Here is a 16,023-nt window from a genome sequence, read left to right on the forward strand (position 1 = left end):
AAGTTCTCTGTCAATATACTGCTGTAACTGTTTTTGAATTATTTTCAAAAAGATCTTGCTTGCATGCAATATTCATGATAATTTCCACATTCTGTGGGATCACCTTTCTTTGGAATGGGAACAAATATGGATCTCTTCCAGTCAGTTGGCCAGGTAGCTTCTTCCAAATATCTTGGCATAACTGAGTGAGTATCTCCAGTGCAGCATCTGTTTGTTGAAATATCTCAATGCGTATTCCATCAATTCCCAGAGCCTTGTTCTTTGCCAATTCCTTCATTGCAGCTTCAACTTCCTCCTTCAGTACCATTGGTTCTAGATCATATGCCACCTCCTGAAATGGATGAAGATCGACTAGTTCTTTTTGGTACAGTGACTCTGTGTATTCTTTCCATCTTCTTTTGATGTTCCCTGCATAATTCAATATGTAGACTTGTTTTAATTGTCTTCAACTTCAAGTTGAACTTGCATATGAGCAGTTAATGGTCTGTTCCACAATCAGCTCCTGGTCTTGTTTTGGCTGAAGATACTGAGCTTTACTATCACCTCCTGCCACAGATGTAGTCAGTCTGATTCCTGTGTACTCTATCTGGTGAAGTCCATATGTATAGCCACTGTTTGTGTTGTTGAAAAAGTCATTGTCTTGCAAAATTCCATCATGCAATCTCCAGCATTATTTCTGTCACCAACGCCAAATTTTCCAACTACCAGTGATTCTTCTTTGTTCCCAACTTTTGCATTCCAAGCACCAGTGATAAATAACACATCTTGATTGCACTTTCAGTCAATTTCAGACTGCAGAATTTGATAAAAATCTTCAATTTCCTCATCTTTGGCTTCAGTGGTTGGTGCATAAATTTGAATAATAGTAGTATTAACTGGTCTTCCTCATAGATGCATGGATATTATCCTATCACTGACAGTATTGTATCTCAAGACAGATCTTGAAACATCTTTTGTGATGATGAATGCCATGCCATTCCTCTTCAAATTGTCATTCCCAGCATTGTAGATCATATGGTTGTCTGATTCAAAATGCCCAAAACCCATCCATTTCAGCTCACTAATGCCTAGGATATTGATCTTCATATTGATTCTTTCTCTTTTGATAACTTATAATTTTCCTCAATTCGTACTTCATACATTCCATATTCCAATTATTAATGGATGTTTGCAGCTGTTTCTCCTCAGTTTGAGTTGTGCCACCCCAGCAAATGGAGGTCTCAAAAGCTTTACTTTTTCCATATCAGTAAGGTTGATTTGACTCTGATGATGCAGCTCTTTTGTAGTTGTACTTTGAGAGACTTCTGACCTAAGGGGATTATCCTCTTGCACTCTATCAAACAGGGTTTCAGGGCTATTCATAAAGTTGCTCAGTAATGTATCAGACAGTGTTTCTCTCCTATTCATAAGGTTTTCCCTGGCCAATTCTTTGAGAAGTGAATGGCCTCTTCCTTCTTCCTAGTCTATCTCAGTCTGAAAGCTGTGTTGAAACCTGTGCACCATGTGCAAACCTGTTGGCATTTGAAACACTGGTGGTACAGCCTCAAGCCTCACACCAGCATGCAAGCTACCACAGTATGACAAACTAACAGGTAAGTTTGCCTCACTTAGCTGTTCGAAACCTCTCTGCTTCCTCCTCTTGGGGGTGGGGCCTGTGTCCCTCCCCTTACCTGAGATCCCTGCCACTGCTCTGTCTGTGGTCCCCTGGCTTCTCTTTTCCCTGCTTCTATCTATCCAATAATAATTCAGAAATGATTGCATCAGTACATTGACAGAACTCCCAGAAATTCAAGCCAGCTTCAGAAGAGGGCATGGAACATTGCTGAGGTCATATGAATCTTGGCTGAAAGCAAAGAATACTAGAACGATATTTACCTGTGTTTTATTGCCTAAGCAAAGCCATTCAACTGTGTGAATCATAACAAATTATGGATAACATTGCAAAGAATGGGAATTCCAGAACACTTAATTGTGCTCATAGGAACATGTTCATAGACTAAGAGTCTGTCATTTGAACAGAACAAGGAAGTACTGTGTGGTTTAAAATCAGGAAAGGTGTGTGTGTCAGGGTTGTATCCCTTAGTCATACTTACTCAATCTGTACTGAGCAAATAGTCCAAGAAGCTGGACTATATGAAGAAGAACACAGCATCAGGATTAGAGGAAGACTCATTAACAACCTGCAATATGCAAATGACACAACCTTCCTTGCTGAAAGTGAAGAGGACTTGAAGCACTTACTGATGAAGATCAAAGACTACAACCTTCAGTATGGATTACACCTCAACATAAAGAAAACAAAGATCCTCAAAATTGGATCAATAAGCAACATTATAAGTGGAGAAAAGATTGAAGTTGTGAGGGATTTGATTTTACTTGGACCCACAATCAATGCCCATAGAGGCAGCAGTCAAGAAATCAGATGACAACATATTGCATTAGGCAAATCTGCTGCAAAAGACCTCTTTAAAGTATTAAAGATCAAAGACATCACTTTGAAGACTAAGGTGTGCTTGACCCAAGTCATGGTATTTTCAATAGCCTTATATGCATGTGAAGTTGGACAATGAACAATGAAGACCACAGAGGAATTGATGCATTTGAATTGTGGTGCTGGTGAAAATTCTGAAAATGCCATGGATAGCCAGAAGAATGAACAAATCTGTCTTGGAAGAAGTACAACCAGAATGCTCCTTAGAAGAATGACCAGACTTTGTCTCACATACTTTGGTCATGTTGTCAGAAGGGACCAGTCCCTGGAGAAGGATATCGTGCTTGGTAAAGAAGAGCTAAAAACAGGAAGACCCTCAATGAGATGGATTGACACAGTGGCTGCAATGATGGACTGAAGCATAGCAATGATTGTGAGGATGGTGCAGGACTGGGCAATGTTTCATTCTGTTGTAGATGGGTCAGTATGAGTCGAAGCCAATGTCATGGTATATAACAACAACAACTTCTGTCTATCTATTATCTGTCTGTCTATATATCTATCATTGGCATTGTTCCTATGGTATTTGGCTGTGTCTTGAAGCAGGACACGTCTCATGCCAAGGGAATGAGGACACTTGGTGCTCTGTGCAGGAGCTATGGGCTGCACTAGAGTCCCAAGTTGCAAGAGTACATGGGACTATCACATTTGACTCATGGAGTACATGCTTTGTTTGGTAAAAATCTTTCTGGGGAGAAATCTAGCCATATGTATCAAAACACTTCTGCCTCTAGGAATTCAGTGAAACATGAGTGAAGACTTATATACCTTGATGTCCATGACAGCATTGTTTATAATACCAAAAAAATTTAAAGTAACATAATTGTCTAACATTAGAGAACTGACTGATTAAAGAGGGTATATCCTGCTATTGAAACTGAGGTTGAAGAAGGATAATATAGGAAGATGTTTATAAAATATTAAGTGAATAAGGCAGGTTATAAATCACTATATCACCAATATAATATGAAAAACTACATGTGTGTGCATTTATATGTCTGTGTATATGTGCATATATATGTGTATATATGTACATATGTGTTTGTGTGTATATTTGCTGTTGTTGGGTGCCATCAAGTTGGCTCCAATTCATAATAACTTTATGTACAACAAAACAAAACTTTGCCCTGTCCTGTGCCATCCTCACAATCATTGCCATATTTGAGCCCATTCTTGCAGGCACCATGTCAATCTATCTCATTGAGTTTTTCTCTCTTTTTCATTTACCCTCTATTTTACCAGGAGCTTTTGGTGGCATAGTAGTTTAAATACCCAACTGCTATCCAAAAGGTTGGTAGTTCAAACCCCCCAGCCATTCCACAGGAGAAAGGTGATTACAGCCAGGAAACCCTATAGTTTCCTAGTTCTACTCTGTCCTATAGGGTTTGGTGACCTTATGAAGCATGATGTCTGTTTTGGTTACCTGACAGGAGTATACCACAAATGGGTGGATGACTTTAACAAACAGAAGTTTATTCTCTTATAATTTTGGGGACTAGAAGTCTGAGTTCAAAGTGCCAGGCTCTAGGGACTGGGTGAAAGCCCCTCGACCTTGGGCTGCAGCTCTGCCTCTTGCTCCCAGAGGCTCTCTCTTCACTCAGACAGCTGCTGGCTGCTGGCTGCTGAGGCTGACAAACCCAAGGTCGACAAGTAAAAAGGCACAGTCCTGATTTTACCAAACCACATGGCAGGTCATCGATTCAAGTCCAGAGAGTCCCAAGATTGTCAAGAAACATGGAAGGCTGCTAAATGAAGACTCACCTATGTGCAGAGTCCAAGAATGCCATAAAGCTGGAGACCTTCCTCAAAATTGCTTCTTACATACTGGAAGCAGACCACATCCCTAAAACAGCTACTCAGCTGCTCCAGTAGATTCCACCATGGAGTTAATTACCAATCTCACCATGAGGCATAACTACCTCCAGCTGCCCAGCCACTCAAAACCAGACCCAGCCAAACTGACATACAACCTTAACTACCACAATGCCTTTCTCCAACAATTGGTCCCTCCTGATGACATGTCCAAAATAAGTGAGACAAAATTCCATCATCCTTTCTTCTAAGGAGCATTCTGGCTGTACTTCCTCCAAGACAGATTTGTTTGTTCTGACAGTTCATAGTATACACAATGTTCTTTACCAACACAACAATTCAAATGCATCAGTTCTTCTTCAGTCTTCCTTTTTCATTGTCTGGTTTTCACATGTGTATAAGGCAATAAAAAATATCATGGCTTGGCTTGGTTCAGGAGCTGTATCTGTATCTGTATGACTAGAAATGTGTATGCCAAAATATTAAACAAAGTTATCTCTGAGTGGTGGCATGGCAGGTGATTAAAACTTTCTTCTTTGCGCTTTTCTGTGTTTTCCAAAACCTCTACAATAGACCCATGCATATTACTTTCTTTTTAGAAAACCAAATGTATTTTGACAAGATACAGACTATGTATAGATTTGACATAAATTATAAGACTACCTAATGTCAAGATCACACATATTAACCAATAGATCATTCCTGACCATAGATTTGTGAAAAATGAACTGCTCTTACATTCCTTCACACATCGTTTCATTTTTTTCTTAATAAGCTTTTTATTTTTGACTGAGCATAGAGTTACAGAAAAGTTGCAAAGATAGTATAGTTACCTAATACCACTCACCTAGTTTCCCTATTATTAATATCTTATATAACCATGGTTTATTTGTCAAAATTAGGAAACCAACATTTTACTATTAACTAAGCTTCAGACTCTATTGGGATTTCACCAGTTTTTCCATCCACATCCTCTTTCTGTTCCAGGGCCCAATCCAGATCGCATTTACTTGTCATATCTCTTAAGTGATAGTTCTTCAGTCTGTCCTTGTTTTTCATGTCCCCTGTATTAATTTTGTAACCAGAAAAAGAAAGATTTGATTTTTTTTTTTTTTTTAAAGAGTAACTTCTTCCTCTTTATTTCAGTGATAGGCAAGTAGTCTGACTTTTTCTTTCTCTGTTCACCAGGACAAACAGGAGAAAGTGGTGTACCAGGTCTGGACGCGATCCACTGAGGTTGGGGAGCCTTGAGACCTTCCTCGCTGCCAGCTCTTCTTTCTTTCCACGGCTATCAGCCACCTCAACGCAGAGAGCTCCCTGGGTCCCGGGCTCCCGCTGAGCGCCTGATCCAGATGAGCCCAGCCACCGCCCCTTAGGGGTTGAGCTAGCGCACGGAGCCACACGTGGATTAACTGTTCAGCAACCGGATGCTGGCCGTCCCGCCTCCAGCCCGCGTCTTATAAGCCCCTTTGGCCCTCGGAGCGTCCGAGAGGTTCACTGACAGCCTGGCCAGGCGCACTCTGCAGCATGGTCTGGAACACTAACCTCCGTTGGCGACTGCCGCTCATTTGCTTCTTCCTGGAGGTGGCCTTGGTGGTCCTCTTCGGCGTATTTGTACGCTATGATTTCGAGGCCGACGCCCACTGGCCCGAGGAGAAGAGGCACAGGAACATCGCCAGTGACTTCGAGAACGACTTCTACTATCGATACCCGAGTGAGTCCCGCGCTCCCTGGCACGCCCACCCGAGGCATCTCCGTGCCATCCCCACCTCTGCCTCCACACCTGGCTGAGGGCCCTGCCTGGCCTCACCTCCCCAGCATGCTGCTCGGGAACTGCGTGCAAGGAGGCCAGGGAGGAGACACTGCCCCCACAGCCCTCTGCCCTAGCCCCACTCCAGGCCCTCCAGCCGGGCACAATCATCAGCCTCAAGAGATCATGCGTGAGAAGTGGTAGAATGTGCACAAACTCCTTTTCCCTGTGAAAAAATAGTAAGGAAAGTTTACCAGGTGACCTTATTTGAATGCCTCCCTGCAATTTGAGGCTGCTGCCATCATCATTTTTGTCAGTTCTGCCCCTCATCTGACTCGGTTTCCTCAAGAGACCAGAGTTCTACCTCCATTACCAACCAGCTGGGTGACCCTGGCTCCCTCGTCCAGTGGTGCCCCTATTATGCAAATATGGGGCAGATAGAATGTCAAGGGCTGCAGGTACAATGTCAAGGGCTACAGGGATGGCTGTTGGCCTGTCAGCCCTCCTGCAGGAGTGGTGTGTGGGACCAGGGGTGGGCCAGGAGGCCGTGACACCAGGGGTGGATAAGCAAGGTGGGTGTGGGTTTACTTGTGCTTACTTACTAATCTGTAATGAACAATTCCATACATTTTTTTCACCACATCTGCTTACTGGGTACTAGGTGCCTATCACGGATTGTAAGTTTGAGAAGAATCTTTGATTCTATAGGAAGGTGTTGTGGGGTTGGGAGAGAGAAAAATGCCAGCCATACCTAGAAGCAGAAGCTTTCATCAGTAAAAAAAAAATATGAAATTGTTCACTACAGCTTGGTAAATAAGCACAAGTGAGCCCATGTTTACTTTGCTTTTGAGATAAACTGATACTGATGGCACCCACCCTTTTTTGGCTTGGAGAGAGAGAATGAGCACCCCTGTGGGTGCTAATTGTGAATGGGAAGGGGTCTCCTGAGTTTTCTGTTATTGGTGGTACTGTGGTTAAGAGTATGGGTGCTGGAATTAACCTACAGATCACGTGGGTGGTTTTAGGCAAATGTGTTAACCTCACTAAACTTTATCTGTCAAATCTCAACTTCCTTTTCTGTCAAATGGGGATTTCATAAGACCTGCCTCACAGGGTGGAGTGAGGCTGGCATGAGATAATGTATGAAAAGCCCTGGTGCAGTAATAGAGCAATTACTAGATGAGCACCAAGCTCAGACACCATGGGACTTAGGAGCTGAAAGTGTTGGCCCAAGGTCATCCCGGTCAGCCCAGACTCCCAGCCCAGGGCTCCTTCGATGCCCTTGTGCTTTCTGATTTCCCACTCCCATTTTCTAGCAACCCATGGCATTTCTCCTAAGTGTTGCTGTTCACAGAGTGATGAACTCTCAGTTTTGGGACCCTAAGGCTCATTTCCAACAGCTACCTATACCTACAGGTGTTCCTGCCATAGATTATATTCTCAGTCATAGGATTCTCTACTGCCAGAAATAACTTCTGCTTTAGGTCCAAGTAAACAACTGCACATTCAGAATGGTGGCCCCACATGAATGAAAGACCAAGTTAAGGGGGCTGCAGACTCAATGGAAGCCAGACATATTAACTGGCTGTCAGAAAGCTAAAGCAATCACAGGCTACATTAATAAAAATAAATACATGGTACTTAGGAGAAAAGAAGGAGCTATGGTAGCCTACTTCCATAGTGATACTGCCTCGGAAACCCAAGGAGGGATCGCTATGAGTCGGGGCCGACTCGACAGCATATAACAACAACAAACAACATGGTAGTGTAGTGCCTAAGGCACTTGACTGCTAACCAGAAGGTTGGTGGTTCAAACCCGCCAGCCACTCCTCAAAAGGAAGGTTGGGCAATCTACTTCCGCAGTGATACTGCCTCAGAAACCCAAGGAGGGGTCACTATGAGTCGGGTCCGACTCGATGGCACATAACAACAACAACAACAGGAGATAAGAAGTGACAGAAAAGAGGCATGTGTCTTGTGCAGATGAGACCATAGCCTCTATTAGGCTCTACTCTGGGCCCAAGTTTTAAAAGAGATATTTACAGATGCAGCCTTGGAATTAAGATCCAGATCCACCTTTCACATTGTCGCCTCTTTACTCTGTTTGCCCTTAAACAGGACAGATGGTGAGGCAGGCAAGTTTGGGACATTCCGTTGCCTATTCTTCCCCTCCTCTCTGGCTCTTGTTTATCACTCTCCTCAGAGCTAGCCCCCCAAAAAAGCATGAGGGGTAAGGTCTCCTATGGTCACTCATAGGTGCTCTTTTGCATGGGCAGTGGAGGGCCTTGAGCCCCTATAATAGGAACTACACAACTCACCAGTTAGGGGTACAGCCCTCACTCTCCCCAGCTCCTATCACCACCCATTCATTCCTTCACACTCCATCCTCAATCATTCACTCAACAAAGCACTTATCTATAAGGTGACTATATAAAAAAACAAGCCAAACCCACTGCTGTTGAGTCAGTTCCTACTCATAGCTACCCTTTAGGGCAGAGTAGAACTTCCCCATAGGGTTTCCAAGGCTATAACTCTTTACAGAGGCAGACTGCTTCATCTTTCTCTCATGGAGTGGCTGGTAGATTTGAACCACCAACCTTTTGGTTAGCAGCCAAATGCTGTAACCACTACACCACCTAAATAAAGACATTTTTGAGAGTGAAAGGAGGTGCTATTGGTAATTTGTCAGGACCTAGGCATAAACCTAGATTCTTCCAGCAAACTGGGATTTATACTCACTCTGCACAAACAGAGTTTAATAACCTCAGTCTCTGGCCCCGAAAGGCTCCCAATTTGTTGAGTGCAGAGAGGTGCACTATGACACCCAGGGCCTCAGCAGGCTCAAGTGTTCTAGGCAAAAGTTGCTTCCAGCAGAGGAGAGCAGTGACAGCTTCCAGCAGTGGGAGAGTGAGGGGGTAGAAGCAGGGTAGCCAGGGGGCCACTGGAAGGGTGTGTTGGAGGGAATGAGTGGCTCATTGTGGCCCAAGAGTAGAGTTTGTGAAAGGGACTGGAGGGAGGTTGCTAAGGAGGGAAAGAGAGTCCCAGCAACAAAGGAGGGCTTTTCATTTCTCCTGCCACTTGTATGAGTGCTAGGGAGCTCTTAGCAGTCTGAGTAGGAAGTGATAGATGGGAGCAAGTATAGAGAGAGAACCTTGGCCTCGGCCACCCTGGCAAGGGTGGTGTGGCAGTTAAGTTTGTGTGTCAACTTGGCTGGGCCTGATTGAGTGGCTGGGCAGCTGGATGTAGTATTCCCCATGATGAGACTGGTAATCATCTCCATGATGGAATCTACTGTGAGCAGCTGAGTAAGCTGCCTTAGCGATGTGGTCTTCTTCCCGTATATAAGGTGAAGCCTTGGGGCACAGTCTCTAGCTTATGGCATGCTGAATGTAGCCGTGTCGTTGTTCAGCAGCCTGCCATGCTCTGCCGACCTTGGAAATTTCAATGGACTGAATTAATGGCCTGCCATGTGGCTTGGTAACATTGGGACTGTGCCTTTTTACTTGTCAACGTTTGGCTTGTCAGCCTCAGCAGCCAGCAGCTGAGTGAAGAAAAGCCTCTTAGCTTCAGTGAGCTGGGGGCAGGATGCAGAGCTGAACCCCAAGGTTGAGGGGCTTTCACCCAGCCCCTGGAGCCTGGCACTTTGAACTAGGACTTAAAGCCTACAAACTGTAAGATAATAAACTCCTGTTTGTTCAAGCCATCCCATTTGTGGTATATTCCTGTCAGAGTGGCACTAGGTTACCAGAACAGGTGGGAAGTAGTGGCAGCTGCAAAATGCTTACTATCTGCCAGGCCTGCCCCTTGAGCCGAACATGCATTCTCTCCATCCTCACCATCTCCTTATGTTATAACCCCCATTTTACAGATGAGGAAACTGAGGCTGGAGAAGGGAAGTGTCTTGCAAAGGTCACTCAGGAAATTGAGGGTCCAGGGTAGAAGCCCTGGGCTTCTGAGCAACACACTCCTGGGGCACTTTCCACCCTCTGATGTCACTATTCCTCTTTCTCTCTGACCCACCCTTTTCAGGACCAGTAGTTCAGAATGTTTAGATGGCTGTAGTAGGCATTGGAGGGTACATGGCCTCTTGGCCCAGATGAGTCCCCAAGACAAGTTTTTGGGCAGTTAGGTGACTCTTGGGGTGTGGGGTGAAGGTAGGTCCTTGTGGTACCTTCCTGGTCCTTGGCTCAAGGCTATTAGCACCTGCATGGGCCTCATTCCTACCCAAAGCATTAGTGGAACCCTCTGGGCATCTCCAGTTTCTAGAGAAGTAGCTGGCTGGGGCCAGGGAGGGCTCAAAGCACAGCTCTCCAGGCATGGGCCCCAGGCAGACAGCAGGCATACAACCAGTTGGGCACCCACCCAGCAGTGGCTGGAGGGAAGTTGGCTGGAGAAGGAGCCAGCAGGATCTGGGCCTGAGAAGCTTCCTAGGAGGACTGAGGCAGGAGCTGGACACATTTCCAAGAAACGACCAAGGCAGAGACTATCTAGATTTCAAATACTAGAAAGACTGTTCCATCAGGCTGAGACATCAATCAGCCTGTGCCCTCAGAAACCAGCACCTCAGAAAAAAAATAATAAAATCCACTGCCATCAAGTCCATTCCAACTCATAGCGACCCCACTGAGTTTCCGAAACAGTAAATCATTACAGAAGTAAATTGTCCAGTCTTCCTTCCACAGAGTGGCTGGTGGGTTTGCACCACCAACCTTCTAGTTAGTGGTCAGATGCCTTAGGCACTGCACCACCAGAGTGCCTTGCACCTCAGAACCACCTCCATTTAATAAAGGACTAGCTTTCAACAAGCAGACAGCAATATCTTTAACTTTAGAATTAGATACATCTGGATTCATCACTGGGGCCCCCGAGTGGCATCCATGGTTTGCCCTTAGCTACTAACCTAAAGGTTGATGGTTCAAACCCATCCAACTATGTTGTGAAAGAAAAGCCTGGCAGTCTACTTCGGTAAAGATGACAAACAAGAAAATCCCATGGATCAGCCCTACTTCAACACGTGGGGTTGCCATGAGTCCGAATCAACTTGACGGGATCAGGCTTGGTTTTTGGTTTGGCTCCATCACTATATAGAGGGAACCAACTATCTCACCACTGTGAGCCTCAGTATGCTTACCAGAAAGTGGGAATGGTATTCAGTGTACAAGGTCTCTGGGAAAACTCAAAATGACAGGTGACTGGGAGGGCATTTATCTCACAGCATAAAGTGAGAGCTTCATAAATGCTGGCATCTGGCTTCCTGGAAAGGGAGTAGTGAGTGGCCTGTCACCAAAGGTCTTTAAGTGAAGGTTCAACATCCTGTTAGAGATATGACTGAGAGAATATCTCCCTGAGTATTGGTTTGAACTATGGTCGCATTTAAATTTGTTGGGTCTCTCCCCAGTTCCAAAATGCTTTCTGCATGCTTGGTCAGGCAGGGTACTTATTATTTCCATTACATGGTGTAGGAAACAGAGGTTAGAGAGATAAGCTCAACACTTTCCACTGGCCAGTGGCACAGGCAGGGATCAACTAAGCCCTCTTACCCCACCTGCTTTCCTGGGCCACTCCATGCAGCATTGTCACCTTCTGACAATCTCTCCAGGAGATTTTGCAGTGATGCTGTGGTTCAATGGTCGGGTCTGAGGTTTGGGAGAGAGAGAGCACAGAGTCAGAACCAGAACACTGGGTCTCAAGGAAATCTATTTAGACTGTGTTGGGCTAGCCCATTGGTGGAAACAGTCAACACTTGGCTGCTAACTGAGAGGTTGGAAGTTTGCATCCACACACAGGTACTTCAGAAGAAAGTCTTGGCTATCTACTTCCAAAAAATCAGCCATTGAAAACCATATGGAGCACACTCACAGGGTCGCTATGAGTTGGACTAAACGCAATAGCAACTGGTGGTAGTGGGCTGGCCCATATTGAATGGGAGCCAGCAGTACGCAGCCCCCTGCAGGATACCACCCTTTTGGAGCTGATGCAGCAGAGAAGAGGGTGCTGCAGTGGTCCATCAACTTGGCAAACATTGTCCTCCAATTCAGAAGATTCAGCTACCTTTGAGAGAGACCCCATTCTGGAAGGGAAGTGGGCCTGGGACTGAAATTGTAAACGAGGAGGAAATGGGAGAGTGAGAACAGCTGTACACTGGCGCCCTCTAGTGGCAGCTCACTTGGCAGCTCACCTGGAAATCAATGAGCCCACCCTCCTGCGTGTCAGGCACCTCCAGGTTAAGGGAACAGGTTCTGGGGCACACAGCTGCTTGAGTCACCCCAGGAAGGGGGCGGGGATGGGGAAATCTCACCAACATCCATCAACCCTCAGCAAATTGCCAACCCAATGCAAAGCACTCAATCAGCCTTGAAAGAGGAAAAGAGAAACTGGCTGGAATACTCAAAAAAAAAAAAAAAAAAACCAGACTCACTGCCATCAAGTGCATTCCAACTCACAGCAATGCCCATTGGGTTTCCAAGGCAGTAAATCTTTACAGAAGTAGATTGCCCCATATTCCTTCTGCGGAGCAGCTGGTGGGTTGGAACCACTGACCTGGTTAGCAGCCAAATACCTCATCCACTACTCCACCAGATCACCTTGGCTGGAATATTGTTGTTGTTGTTGTTTTTATGTGCTGTCGAGTCGGACCCAACTCATTGGGTTTCCGAGGCAGTATCACTACGGAAGTAGATTACCCCATCTTCCTTCCGAGGAGTGGCTGGTGGGTTTGAACCACCAGCCTTCTGGTTAGCAGTCAAGTGCCTTAGGCGCTACGCCAATAGCTAAATGATCGAGCAGTTGCTAAAGAGCAGGGATTTGCTTAGATTATCCCTGTAAATGTGCACAGCAAACCTCTGAATTGAGCACTCTCTCAGCACTGTTCCCTGTCCTCATTTTATGGATGAGGAAACTACGGGTCAGAGAAGTTATGCCCCTTACTGAAAGTCACCCAGTTTGGACCTTCAAATGATTATTATTAAAATCATTTTAGGTAGCAGCAAACTTTACAAACAAATTCATAAGCTGATAGGTTTTGCTTCTAAATTAGGAACTGGGAAGATAAAGGGAGTCCCTGGGTGGAGCAAACAGTTAAGCGCTTGACTAGCAACTAAAGGGTTGGCAGTTCAAACCCAACCAGAGTTTCCTCGGAAGAAAGGCCTGATGATCTGCTTCCATAAATCACTGCCTTGAAAACTCTGTGGAGTTCTGCTCTGCATACATGGGTCACTGTGAGTCTGAATCAACTCAACAGCATCTGGTTTGGTTTGGTTTGGTTTAGGGAGATAAAGAGAAAGGGAGCAAGAGAACAAATCAGGAAGGTGCCCACGGAAAAGGAAGCTGGTGTCTATGTACCTGAGGGAGAGGAGAAAGAGACATTTGAGAGCAGGTCAAAGAAGAGCTCAGGGCACTCAAGGAAGGACAGACAAGTGACAAGAGGGGGACAGGTAGGGAGGAAGGACTGCTCTTCTCTGAGGCCACAGGGTGGCCAAAATCAGCCCCCAAACTGCAAATATGCTGCAGTTAGTGGCTTCCATGGTTCACCTAGTTCGGCCCCTGCCTGCATGGTTCCTCAGTGCCACAGGTCAGCTGACACCCTCTCCTTGAAGGGCCTCCATTTGATTTATGTGATGCTGCTTTCCCCTGGAGGTGCCTCTCAGCCAATGCCTTCCTTGTCTTATCTGCTGGCTTCGACACACACCAGTGCTCAGCCTCTATCTCTCCCTGTCATCAGTTCCCACTCCAACTCATAGCTCTGTTTGCAGACCTGCCCAACTTCAGACCCAACTCCAACCCCACACCCAGCTCAATGTCTCCCATGGAGCCCCATGCTCACCCTGCCCTGTTGTCATCTCAAACTCCCCATGGTCAGAACTAGACCCAGCACCTCCCTCCCAAACCAGCAACCTCTCCCCACTCACCTATGCTTATCAACAGAGTCCCTAGGGGGTCCAAACAGTGAACACACTCAGTTGCTAACTGAAAGTTTAGAGGTTGGAGTTAACTCAGAGGCACCTCGGAAGAAAAATCTGGCAATGTACTTCCACAAGATCACAACTACTGAAAATCCTATAGGGCATAGTTCTACTCTGACATGCATGGGTTTGCCATGATTCAGAGTTGACTCCACAGCAGCTAGTGGTGTTCATCAGCAGCCCTGCTATCCTGCCAGCTCCCGGTCCCTGATTCTGAAATTGTAGTCTGAATGTGTCTTCTCCCTCTCTTTCACACCTCTCCACCAGTCTGTCACTCGTTCCTCTTAAGAATAACATCAGACCATTTATGGTACTTCACGTACATCAGTTCTATTTCCCCCACAACAACTGGAAAGGTGATAAACCATGAAATGCGATAATACATGGAATCAGCTGCACACACTGTGAAAACTAAGCCAAAGCGCTGTTTGTTCTGTGGCAGGTAAACTCAGCACATGTCTCCTAGAGACCAAAGCAAAACTCGAAGGAAGACTCAGAACACCGCAATGGGCGGGGAGCCACAGTTCTCCAGCAGCAGCTTGTACGCCCTCCACCCCTTCCCTGAATGTGCCAGTATCACTAATCTTCCCTCAGGCTGCTGCTCACCTGCTGGGCTGTGGCTGTGGCTGTGGTCTGGGCCTCAGAGAAGGCAGATGGGGGAAAGCAGGGCCAGGGTAGTGGTGGCATAAGCATCTGCACCCCTTAGCCAGGCTGCATTGGACACCAGGGCCTGTCCACACTGTAAGTAGAAGGTCTTGGACTGAAGAGGAGTTGCAGACCCACCTGACTGTGAAATCCAGCCCAGGTGCCCTTGACTGCTGCTCAGCTGGCATTCCTGGGTGCTAATAACTGCCACCACCATTCATTCATTCATGGATATTTATTGAGCACCTTCCATGGCTCTGCCTTCTTGGAGCTGTATAATTCGTGGGCTAGATGAATAAATAAACATATAACAGCCAATTGTAATGGGAACTCTAAGAGAAAAGAAGAGGGTACTGTTTTGGTTACCTAGTGCCGCTCTAACAGAAAGTACCACAAGTGGATGGCTTGAACAAACAGGAGTTTATTCTTTTACAGTTTAGGAGGCTAGAAGTCCGAGTTCAAAGTGCCAGCTCTAGGGGTTGCGTGAAAGCCCCTCAATGTTGGGTTTCAGCTCTGCCTCTTGCTCCCAGGCCACTGGAACTAGAAGTGTCCTTTAACTCAGGCAGTTGCTGGCTTCTGAGGCTGACAAACTCAAGGTCAACAATTAAAATGGCACAGTCTCAAGATTATCAAGCAACATGGCAGACTACTAGTTCAAGTCCAGAAACAGTCTCAAGATCAGCAGATAACATGGCAGGCCACTGAGGTGAAGACTCAGTCAAATGCAGGTTCCAGGTGTGCCAAAAAGCTAGAGACCTTCCTCAAAGCTTCTTATATACTGGAAGCAGACCACATCCCTAAGGCAGCTACTCATCTGCGCACAGTGGATTCCACCATGGAGTTGACTACCAGTCTCATCATGGGAAATAACCACATCCAGCTACTCAACCACTCAAAACCAGGCCCAGCCAAGTTGATACATAACATTAACTACTACAGGTGTCTTGAAGGAAAGAAATAATTTTGAACTGGGTAGTAAGGGAAGGCACCTCTGATGAGGTGACATTTTGCTAAGATCTGGAGGAAGAGAAATTATTGGCTGTTCCACAGAAGAGCATCCCATGTGGAGGGAACATCAAGGGCAACGGCTCTGGAATGGGAGCAAGGAACAAATGGGAGACCCGTGTGGCTGGAGCACAGGAGTGAGAGCAGAAGTGTGGAGGTGAAAATGACAAGGTGGGTAGGTGGGGCCTGACAGGGCCCCATACTTCCTTGTCCCCCCCCTTTTTTTTCACTTTTTATTTTTAGTTGTGGTAAATATATGTGTAACCAGGAGCTCTGGCAGCATAGTGGCTAAGGCACTTGACTGCTAACCAGAAGGCTGATGGTTCAAACCCACCAGCCACTCCTCGGAAGGAAGATGG

General features: G+C 45.9%; 1 protein-coding gene across 1 annotated transcript in view; it reads left to right on the top strand.

Moving 5' to 3' along the window:
* The first annotated feature begins 5,830 nt into the window (after positions 1-5,830).
* Positions 5,831-16,023, top strand: part of RHCG (Rh family C glycoprotein) — a 28,173-nt gene continuing 17,980 nt past the window's right edge. The window contains exon 1 of the mRNA XM_042781681.1: positions 5,831-6,017. Coding sequence (XP_042637615.1) covers positions 5,831-6,017 — 187 coding nt within the window. The remainder of the gene's footprint in view (positions 6,018-16,023) is intronic.

Source organism: Orycteropus afer, unplaced genomic scaffold (assembly GCF_000298275.1).
Source record: "Orycteropus afer afer isolate SDZICR_OR568_19922 unplaced genomic scaffold, OryAfe1.0 scaffold00150, whole genome shotgun sequence".
Lineage (NCBI taxonomy): Eukaryota > Metazoa > Chordata > Mammalia > Tubulidentata > Orycteropodidae > Orycteropus > Orycteropus afer.